Here is an 11590-nt window from a genome sequence, read left to right as displayed (position 1 = left end):
CACTGTCCCTCAATAAAGTCCAGCGGTTCCCTATTCCATCCAGGATTAAATAAAAGTCCTGTGTTTGGCATTTAACACTGCACAAATGTCAACTCTTCAGGGAATTGGTGTGAGGGCCACCCTTGTGTGACCCTAGCAAGTCATTTAACTCATCTGGGGCTTCTTTAGTCATCTGCAAAATGAGTCTGCTGGATTCAGTGGCCTCCCTTCCACATCCAAGTCTATGATTCTACAGTAACTGGGGGACAAGCCAATGAGTGCCCCTTCCTTCTGGCCATACAAAAATGGGCTAAAACAAAATAGCCTCGGCAAAGAAAATGAGGAAACAAAATATCAAAACTTTAAGGGCTGTAGTGTCACACTCACATACAAACTGCTGTATGAACCAAGACAACCATCAAACATCACCTGTGGGTTACTGTGGTTTTATTTTTTAAAACATTCCCCAATCCGGGGCAGCTAGGGGGCACAGTGAGTAGAGCACTGGCCCTGGAGTCAGGAGGACCTGAGTTCAAATCTGGCCTCAGACAACTGATACACTTACTAGCTGTGTGACTTTGGGCAAGTCACTTAATGACAATTGCCCTACCTTCCTCCCTCAAAAAAAAATTCACCAATTTCATTTTAATCCAGATCAGTCCACCAGAGTGTTTTGCTTCAATGATTAAATTAATGAGGTGTCTCTCCATCATGAGCTCTATAATGTTGAACAAGTGCTCTGATCTGGGGGGATGCCTTTCCACATTAATCACATTTTCAAGACTTCTTGCTGGCATGTATACTCTTATGTACTGAAAAAGCTTCATTCTTGCGGAAGGTCTTTCCACATTCATTGCATTCATAGGGTTTCACTCCAGTATGAGTTCTCTGATGTCGAGTCAAATCCGTGCTCCGGAAAAAGGCCTTCCCACAATCACTGCATTTAAAAGGTTTCTCTCCAGTGTGAATTCTGAAGTGTTGTCTAAGATCTGACTTCTGGCGAAAGATCTTCCCACATTCAGTGCATTCATATGGTTTCTCTCCAGTGTGAACACTACTGTGGTTGGTAAGAGCAGACTTTTGAGAGAATGCCTTCCCACAAACACTGCACTGATGAGGTTTTATTCCTGTATGACTTTTCCAGTGCTGAGTAAGGTTAGAGCTTGATCGGAATGTCTTCCCACATTCATTGCATTCATAGGGTTTCTCTCCAGTGTGAGTTCTCTGATGTCGAGTCAGTGTTGTGCTCCTGGGAAAGGACTGCCCACAATCACTGCATTTAAAAGGTTTCTCTCCAGTATGAATCCTGTTATGTCGTATGAGATCGGTCTTTTGGCGGAAGGCCTTTCCACATTCACTACATATGAAAGGTTTCTCCCCAGTATGAATTTTGTAGTGCTGTGTAAGGCTTACCTTATGCAGGAAGGCCTTTCCACATTCACTGCATTCATAAGATTTGTTTTCACTCTGAATATGAGAGAGTTGAGTAAAGTCTGCCTTCTGACAGGATGTCTTCCTACATTTAGTCAATTCAGAACACTCTTTTCCTGTTTGAGTTCTCTGTTCATTACTCTGGAGGAAAGAATTCCCACTTTCACCAAGTTGTTCTTCACTTTCACCAAGTTGCTCTTCAGCAAGAATTCCATGTTTTCTATGGCAGTCTAAAGAAGCAGAAGCTTTCTGACATTTGTTAACCTCAGAATATTTCTTCTTTGAACAGATTTGATTACACTGTCTTTGGTCTGATGCCATGGTGAAGCTCTTTCTCTGGTTATCACTTTTATGGACATTAAGTGCTACATGTACTCCATGTTGTGACTCTGGGCTAGAGGTTTGGCTGTATCTACTATGTTCAGAGCTTCTGACTCGATCAGCAGGGTCTGTCTGGATTACTTTTGCTTCTCTAGAATGTTTCTCCTCATTGCTCTGACCTTTCTTTAACCAGCAATAATACTCCCAGGCTTTCCCCATTCGGGAGATGCATGGGTCATCCAACAAGGACCTTTCCTGGAATAAGCATTCCATAGAAATATTCAACTTCGGAGTTGACTTCTTGGTCTGAGGCCTAATGTCCCCATCTGAAGGAAAGAAAAAATGTAAATGCCCTTTCCCTTGGATGAATAAGCTTTTCTGGCCACTTCAATTTCCCCAATTTTCTGGCTGTTATAAGCAATGTATATCTTGTTTCACTTGAATTGAAATCAATTCTTAAGGTTTAAAAGTTTTCTTTGAATCCACCAGAGTTATCCTTTCATATAGCCTGATAGTATTATATTAAGTGAATATGATGCAGATGATGCACAATTAATGGAAAATGAATAATTACTGGATTCCATACACTCATATAAACAAAGCAGATTAAAATATTTTTTTCAGGAATATTATTTATCTGAATATCACACCTGGGAGAGTCATGAGAGTGTGAAGAGGAAGTTATGTGGAGCTCCTACACCACAGAATTCCAATTTGCTTTCCAAAAAGATCAAAACAATTCAAAGTTCCACCCACAGTGGAGCAGCATTCCTTCATTCTGAAAGCACCAACAGAATCTGATCATTTCTATCTGTCCCCATCAAGTGACTTTGGTATAAAAAGGTAACAACATCCAAAAAAACTAGAGGAGTGGGGAGAAATTAGCTGTAAGATCTATGCCTTGGAAAAGAGTTCAGGAGCAATAAAGTTGAGAGCATCACAAATATGCCCATTTTCAGGAAGTGCACAGATGAATGATCAGCTGAGTATGGACACTCACACACTAACCTGGGCAGCAGGTTCTTAAGACAGTATACATTGGAATTCCATGTGCTTCCCCTGAGTCCAGCTGAGACATCACATCCACGTTGGAATCTGCAAGGCCTAGTGATGGACAGGTAAGGTCACCTCACAGCCCACACCTCAGTGACCCCTAAAAACAAGTAAGGAAGGACCAGGGAGTCTGGGGGCTGTCGAGAAGCATAAAGAAAACATCTGAAGGGTGATCTGGTTTACTTTCCTGGGAAGATACAGGAATGGGACAAAGGATGGAGTTGGGTTCATAAAGACAAAGAGTTCCTTTGGTCCATTCAATACTAAGGTATCTGGGAGCTTTTTTCACTTCAAGTATTTGCCCTGGGACTTGAGGAAGCCTCTCTGGCCTGAGGTAACAGAGAGCTGGAGTGGGGTCACACAATGAAGCAGTCAGTCTCCAGACATACAAAGCAAGAGCCCTTCGGTTAGGATCAGGCAGAGCACAAGCCTCATTGTAAGTAACAAATGCTTGGTTTTCTTAGAGGCCAAAGCATCACTGCTGAACACTAGACCCAGCCTCAGCAGAATGAAGCAAACTTTCAGGGGCATATCCCAAGTCCCCAGAGGAGCCTCCTTACCAAGACTGACCAGGTTCCTGTAGTTCTCCAGCATCACCTCCCAGTAAAGCTCCTTCTGGGAAGTGTCCAAGTAGCCCCATTCCTCCCAGGTGAAGTCCACAGCCACATCTTTGAATGTCACTGATTCCTGAAACAAATCTGTGCTTATGAAGAGCTTTAATCAAAATGAATGTGGTAGGGAACCATAGGTTTCTAGGGGTGCTCAAGACCCCAAAATACTGACACACAGGTTCCTGCTGAAAGAATTTGACTCAAGCCTTCTCAGCCAAGGGAAAAGACAAAGTTTATTAGGGATTCACCATAATGGGTTGTCTTAAGAAATCCCACCCTTTGTGACACCTGTTTCCATAAGTGGGCCAGATTCAACCTACTGAATTAGATTGAATCTGAGCACCTTCATGGAGGCAAGATGGAGATTATATACACAAAGATTGTGGGAGGGATTGAGGGGTGGTCTGGGGTGCCTAGAGGAGGGGTTTAGGGAGGGACTTGAAGAGGAGTCTAAGGAGGAGCTTGATGGGACTGAGATGAAGTCAGACTCCAGGGTGGGAAATAGCTAAAGGCTACAAGGACACACACGGACAATAGAGGGCTGGGGTAACAGAGCTAGGGTATAGATATTTTGATCAGGATTAAGGGTGGGAAACAGCTGGACAATAGAGGGCTAGGCAAGTTAGGCATGTGGGCCTAATGGTTATAGCCTCTCAAGGAGAGTTCAAGGGTTCAAGGGGTTCCCGGAGACTGTGCCCTCATCACTTAGCCTGGGATCATACCCCAGATGGACATGGGAAGGGAGGTGAAGGGGGCAGGAATGAGAAGGACTGATTCTTACTATATGCAGGTTTCAGAGGGTTCAAAGCAACATCTTTAGGAGCATTTACTACATGCCTCAGACTGTACTAGATTCTGAATCACGTAACAAAAGAATAGTCACTGTCAAGACCATAAGCACTTATGCAGTATCTACCCTGTGTCAGACTCTGTGCTAAGCCCTGGGGACACAAATTAGGGCAAAAGGAGCCCCTGTCCTCAAGGAACTCACAGTCTAAAGTGGGAGACAACACGCTCAGAAACAGTCCTGACAGGAGACAGCAAGGCCCCAGCAGCTGAGGGGACCAGGTGTGTGTTTCTGTAAAAGTCATGGCTTGAGCTAAATATTGACAGAATAAGTCAGTGCCTGCAAGAGGGGGAAGGTGAGGGGACAAAAGACTCCTGGCAGGGATGGGAAGTAAAGGCAGAGAGAAGAGATCAGGGGTCATGGGTGAGGAACAGAAAGTAGGCTAGGCTGGCCGGGCCATAGCAAGCATGTCGTTTATCCCACTAAGACTTGGAAAAGGTAGGAAGGACTCAGTTTGTGCAAAGCCTGAAATGCCAGGTGGGGGATTTTATCTGATCCTGGCACAGAGTCAGAGCTAGATCCACTGTGATCTGGTGACTGAATGGTTGATCACCCTCAGATACTCTGAGGACGGAGAGCATTGGAGGAAGGACCTGTCTGCACTGTGTGAACTGAGACACTCCATCAGGAGAGAGGATGATGCTGCTTACCTGGGGGGGGTCCGCTGGTCAGAAGCATTGGGCCCATTCTTCACCCCTTCCTGTTCTGGGCTGCACTCAGGCCCCTGGGGTCCCACGAGGCTGAGCTAGAAAGGAAAAGGCAGCCATGAGAGAGGTGGGCCCTTCCCCGCTCCCAGCTCCCAGACCTGCCTTTGCCTGGGAGATGTCCGCAGTCCTCCCTGCTCCAAGTGACATCAGGGGCAGCTGGCCTGTGTCCAGGACTTGGGTCAACTTATGGTGCATTTATGAAGTGCTGTTGTATGCTTCATTCCCTTCTAGGTGCTAAAGATGTCAAGGAGACAAAAAGCCTAGGCTGTGCCCCACCCCCCCCATGCCAGGTCGTGTGAGGTGGGAGGGGGCAGTGACCTCTGGGGGGAAGAGGAGGGGGCCCTGGGCTGGGGCTAGGGGGGGTGAGGCTGCAGGCTCCTTTCCCTGGGGGTCCGAAACCTGGAAATGAAGGGGTGCGGCGGAGGGGGTTGAGGCCAAAGGTCATTCATGAGGGGTGGGGGAGGAGAGGAGAGGGAAATGAAGAGGAGCCAGGGATGGGGGGGAGAAAAGGGGGTGGGGGGAAAGAGGATGGGGAAGACGGAACAGGACCCGGAAAGTGAGGGACGGGAGGAGGGAAGAAAAAGACAGAGGAAGGGGGAGAAGTTGGGGAGGAGGGTAGAAGGGGAAGGTGAGGACAGCAAAGAGGGAGAGGAGGTGAGGAAACTGAGGGGGGAATGGGGAAGAAAAAAAGGGGGGGCGGTTCGATCGCGTCTCACTGCTCCGCCTACCCCCACGGGTGCAGGAGCCTTCGCCCCGTTGCAGAGACGAGCCAACTGAGGCTAGGAGAGGGGAAGAGGGGCGGAGAAGGGTGGAGGGACGGGGAGGGTGGGGGGCAGGGGCCCCGGGTGCCCGTACGACCTCCTGACGTTCCCTAGCGCCCCCTCCACTGCCTCCGCCCCGGACCCAGGACAAGCGCTGCCCACCCCGCAACTCCAAAAACCTCGCATCAGCCAGGAAGATCCCAGACTCAGAGAAAACTTCGCGTCTGCGCAGTGGCTCCCTAAGCGGGCCACGCGCCCATTGGCTAGCTCCCGCAGGGAGGCGGGGCGTCCCCGGGTCCCTCCCCCTTCTTGGTTGGCGGCCCCTAACACAGCCTTCCTCAAACACACCATGGCTACATTGGAAGAGATATTAGAACACAGGGAACAACTCCAGAACAGGAGATGTCAGGGCCGGGAGGGGCCTGAGGACAGGCAGTGTCGGGGCCGGGAAGATGGCAGCAGTCACAGGAACTGGCTTCAGCTGCCCACTTCAGGATGTGTGACCTTGGCCAGGCCAGTCCACCTTCCTCTCCTCACTAGACAATGGAGAGCTGGCACTAGATGACCTGGGAGGCCCCATCTGACCCTAAACAGAGAATCCAGGGATGTCACATGTTCTTGTTCACAGCCACATGAGCTGTTACCGGGTCTCTGGGGGCCCCTCAGGGCTTGGAAGAGGGTCTTGCTTACAGAAGTCATTCCCTAAATGTTGGTGAAAGAAAAGCACACCTTACCTAGAGACATTGGAGCTGGGTTCGAATACTGCTTTGCTGCTTTTGCCACCTCAGGCCATTCACCTCCTCTCTCTGGGCTTTAGTTTCCTCACTCTAAAATGGGGGAGAGGGAGCCTGAGAGATGATCTCCAAGGTCCCCTCAGTTCTAGAACACTTGGGCCATATCAGCTGAAGCCCCTGTCCAGAAGTGGAGGGGCCAGGGTGCTCCAGGGCACACTAGGGCCTCAGAAATCCAAGGCACAGCCTCTCCCAACAGGGGCCTGCCCCCTCTCCTTCCCCTGGGTCAGCCCCTATCTGAACTCCCAACATGCCCTGTCTCAGGGCAGGATCCCAAGGGGCTGAATGGCCCCTAAAACTCATGGCAGGGAAACTAGAGCATCTCTCCATCATTAACTTAGTATTGCATGAGCAAAGAAACACTTCTGCCCACTCAGCCTCAGTTTCTCCACAAAAAGCCAAGAGACTAGACTGGATGCTCTCTGAGATCCCACCTGAAGGTCTCCTCTAGCATTCTATGCTCTGGATCCTCCCTCCAATGCCCCAAGACCTGACTACTTCCATCTCTCTGTCCCTTCCTAAAAGGGAAACTGGGAGCCACAAAGGTTACATGACTTGCCTAAGGTCACACCACAAAGTCCATTTCAGGGTCTAGTTCAGAAATTACCTTCCCCAAATTGGAACACTAATGTATTGCTATTGGAGTTGTGAACTGATCCAACCACTCTGGAGAACCATTTGGAGCCATGTCCAACGGTCTGTAAAACTGTGCATATACCCTTTGATCCAGCAATATCACTACAGGGTCTGTAACCCAAAGAGATCATAAAAAGGAAAAGGGACTGACATGTAGAAAAATATAGCAGCTCTTTTCGTGGTGGCAAAGAATTGGAAATTGAGGGGGTGCCCATCATTGGGCAGCAGCTGAACAAGTTGTGGTACATGAATGTAATAGAATATTATTGTACCATAAGAAATGAGGAGCAGGTGGGTTTCAGAAAAACCTGGAGAGTCTTACATGAACTGATGCTGAGTGAAGTGAGCAGAACCAGGAGAGCATTGTACACAGCAACAGCAACACTGTGTGAAGGCTAACTTTGATACACTTAGCTCTTCTCAGCAACGCAAGGATCTAAGACAATTCCAAAAGACTCATGATGGAAAATGCCATCCACATCCAGAGAAAGAAGGATGGAGTCTGAATGCAGATCGAAGCAGACTATCTGCTCTTTTCTGTTTTCATTTTTTCTTTCTCATGATTTCTCTCTTTTGCTTTGATTCTTCTTCCACAACACGATCCAGAAAGGAAAGCTAATCCATGATCTAAACTTCTCCATGTGCTGTAACTGATGGTTCCCTGTATGGATGGTGTGGTGATGGCTGATGGAGCACCTGTGTTTTCTGGGTGTTATTTGTTAGGCCAAAATGAGCACAAGCAGTAAAGAATTGATCCATACTTTGTGGTATCTCACCTTCAGATGTTGCATTGAGTGCCCAATCATCTTCAAACAGAGAATCATGCACCAACACTCCCTCCACTTTGGTCTTGGCTTGTGGCCTTTTAGCTGACCTTGAGGCTGGGTTCATCCTCACTGAAAGCATTTGACAATATAGCTGAAAATGTCATGCTAAAAAGCATGGCAGCAAGCACACAGCCTTGTTTCACTTCATTGTGACCGGGAAGGCACGAGAGCATTGTCCATTGTCTAGAACCCAGGAAACATGCTGTCATGAAGTTGACATACAATGCTGAAGAACTTCTCCAGGCAACCAAATTTTAACAGAATTTTCCATAAGCTCTCAGGAGTAACACTAATAAAGGCCTCAGTCAGATCTATAAATGTTGTATACAGACCTTTGTTCTGCTCCTGGCATTTCTACTGGAGTTGTCAGACAGCAAACACCACATCGACTGTTCTTGGCCCTTTTTGAAGCCACACTGGCTCTCAGGTAGATTTTCATCTTCCAGGTGAAGGATCAGCCTATTAAGGAGGACTCTGGCAGGAATCTTGCCAGCAATGACTCACAGAGAGACCCCCATGTGATTGTCACAGGACAATCTATTTCCTTTACCTTTATAGAGATGGAGAAATAACATGATTGTACAGGTAGAATGTATATCAGATTGCTTGCCATTTTGGGGAGGGGAGAGGAGGGGGAGGGAAAAAAATTTGGAATCTTATAAAAGTCAATGTTGAAAACTATGTTTACATGTAATTGGGAAAAATAAAATACTATTAAGTGGAAAAAAAAAAAGAAATTGCCTTCCCAGTTAATCTTGGCAGAAGCCTGGGCAGCTGGGAGTTTGTCTGAAAATTGCTGCCTTTTGATTGGAGCAGCAGTAACTCTAGGAAGTAAGAATGGGATTGTGGTCCCAAAAGTTCAAATCTTTGGCAGCAGTAAGAGTGGTTAGCAGTCCTCACCTCCTGAAAGAGATCCCCAAAATGCAACCTTTCAGGAATATTATAGTGAAATGCCATAGTTCTCAGTTTCAATGGGAAAACACTGCAAGCAACCACAAAGAAATAATTCAGATATTGTGGAGCCACAATCTGGATCACAGAAAATTCAGCAGCTTCTTCATAAGAATATCAGAATGTGATATTCTGGATTTCAAAGGAGATAGAATTACAGCAAAGAATCCTCTACCTAGCAAAACTGAATATAATCCTTCAGGGAGAAAAAAAATGGATATTTAATTAAATAGAGGCCTTTCAAGCAGTGGAATGGGAAATCTGACTTTTAAATACAAGTCTCAAGAGAAGCATGAAAAAGTAAACAGGAAAGAGAAATCATAAGGGATTGGATAAAGTTAAACTGTTTACATTCCTACACGGAAAGATGACACTTGTAACTTCTAAAAACTTCATGATTATTAGGGCAATTGGAAGGAATCTACATAGATAGAGAGCAGGGTTATGAGTTAACTATGATGGAATGATTTTTAAAAATACAATAAATGGGTTGAGAAAAAGGAAGGGAGACATAGAGGGGTAGATTATCTTACATAAAAGAGGCAGGAAAGGAAGAGCTTTTACAGGGAGGGGAAAGATGGTGGGGGTGGGGGTGGGAAAGTTGGGATCAGTGCCTTTACTCTCATTGAAACTAGCTCAAAAAGGGAGTGATATACACATCCCATTGTGTATAGAAATCTATTTTGCCCTACAGGGAAGGCAGAGGGGAATGGGATAAGAGAAGGGAGAGAGGCTCATAGCAGGGAGGACAAATTGGGGGAGGTGGTGATCAGAAGCAAAGCAGACTTTTGAGGAAGGACAGGGTGAAAGAAGAGAGAAAGAAGGATAAATGAGTTGGGGGGGAGATATAGGATGGAAAGAAAAACATAATAATCATAACTGTGAATGTGATGAACTAACCCATAAAACAAAAGAGGGTAGCAGAATGGACTAAAAACCAGAATCTGACAATATATTGTTTACAAAAAACACACTTGAACCAAAGAGACACACACAGAGTAAAAATGAAAGGATGGAGCAGAATCTATTATGCTTCAGCTAAGCGGGAAAAAGCAATGCTAGAAATCATGATCTCAGACAAAGTAAAAGCAAAAATAGATCTATTTAAAAGGGATAAGTAGGGAAACTACATTTTGTTAAAAGGTATCATAGACAATGAACTAATATCAATACTAAATATATATGCACCAAATGGTATAGCATTCCAATTCTTAAAAGAAATGTTAAATGAGTTACAGAAGGAAACAGACAGTAAAACTGTACTGGTGGGAGACCTCAACTTTTCCTGCTCAGAACTAGACAAATTTATCGATAAAATAAACAAGAAATTAAGGAGAAAAATAGAATTTTAGAAAAGTTAAAATGATAGATATCAGATAAATAGATATATAAAAAGCTAATATGATAGATAATAATAGGAGAGACCTCTGGAAAAAAAACTCAACAAAAATGGAAATGCGTATACCTTTTTCTCACCAGTACATAGCATGTACACAGAAATTGATCATGTATTAGGAAATAAAAACCTTCCAATCTAATGGGGAAAAGTAGAAATATTAAGTGCATCCTTTTCAGATCATAGCACAATAAAAATTACATTCGATAAAGGGCTGTGAATATATACATTTGAATTAGCTGGAAACTAAATAATCTAATCCTAAAGAATGAGTGAGTCAAAGATCAAATCATAGCAAAAATCAATAATTTCATTAAAGAGAATGACAACAATGAGACAATATGCCAAAATTTAAGAGATGCAGCCAAAGCAGTACTAAGGGGAAAATTTAAATCTCTTAAGGTTTACATCAATAAAACAGAGAAAGCACAGATTAAAGAATTGGGCATGCAACTAAAACAAAACTAGAAAATTTAAAATCCTCAATTAAACACCAAATTAGAAATCCTGAAAATCAAAGGAGAGATTAATAACATTGAGAGGAGAAAAAAACATCAAACTAGTAAAACTAGGCACTTATTTTATGAAAAAATAAGATAGAGAAAGCATTGGTTAATTTGATTTAAGAAAAGAAAGAAGAAAACCACATTTTTCTTCTTGTTCAGTCATTTTCAGTCATGTTTAATTCTTCATGGTCCCTTTTTGGGTTTTTTTTTTTTTTTTGCAAGAATACTGGAGTGGTTTTCCATTTCCTTGTCCAGCTCATTCTACAGATGAGGAAACTGAGGCAAACATGATTAAATGACTTTCCCAGGGTCCCTGTATCAGTAAGGCAAGATTCATGACCTTGAGGATGACCATGAACATGCCTGTATGGTTCAGAATCACCAAGTATGAAAAATTCTCTAGGTAGAAGGCAGAGGAAATATAACATTTATTTAGACACCAGAGTATCCAGTCACAAGACCAATGACTCCAATTCGATATAGCAGTGACTATATTCCAAAATCAGTAAGCCCATCTCAATGTAGCAACAAGGAAATTATAACACAGTATTATAGCAAGGAAACAAGTAAACAATCACTCAGGAATCCTAACTGTCTACTTACCTGTGACCTCTCCTGAAGTTCTGAAAGCCCTTGCAGTTCTCAGAGTCCTTGCAGACTCTTGGATTCTCTGGATTTTCAGTTCCCCAATCTCTTGATGCTGTGGATTCTCAGTTCTTTGATCACCACACTCTTGGCTCTGCAGTATCTCTTGTAGCTAGCTGCCTCGTTGT

General features: G+C 44.5%; 1 protein-coding gene across 1 annotated transcript; it reads right to left on the bottom strand.

Annotated features, from left to right (window-relative positions):
- Window positions 1-567: 567 nt before the first annotated feature.
- On the bottom strand, window positions 568-3531 carry LOC118831809 (zinc finger protein 501-like). Its single transcript, XM_036739258.1, has 3 exons — window positions 3345-3531; window positions 2740-2835; window positions 568-2057 (listed from the first exon to the last, which is right to left on the bottom strand). The coding sequence occupies exons 1-3, from the start codon at window positions 3376-3378 to the stop codon at window positions 757-759; spliced, it is 1431 nt and encodes a 476-aa protein (XP_036595153.1). The 5' UTR covers window positions 3379-3531; the 3' UTR covers window positions 568-756.
- Window positions 3532-11590: the final 8059 nt, after the last annotated feature.

This window comes from Trichosurus vulpecula, chromosome 1, assembly GCF_011100635.1.
Source record: "Trichosurus vulpecula isolate mTriVul1 chromosome 1, mTriVul1.pri, whole genome shotgun sequence".
NCBI lineage: Eukaryota > Metazoa > Chordata > Mammalia > Diprotodontia > Phalangeridae > Trichosurus > Trichosurus vulpecula.
This window is presented reverse-complemented; position numbering and strand designations above follow the sequence as displayed.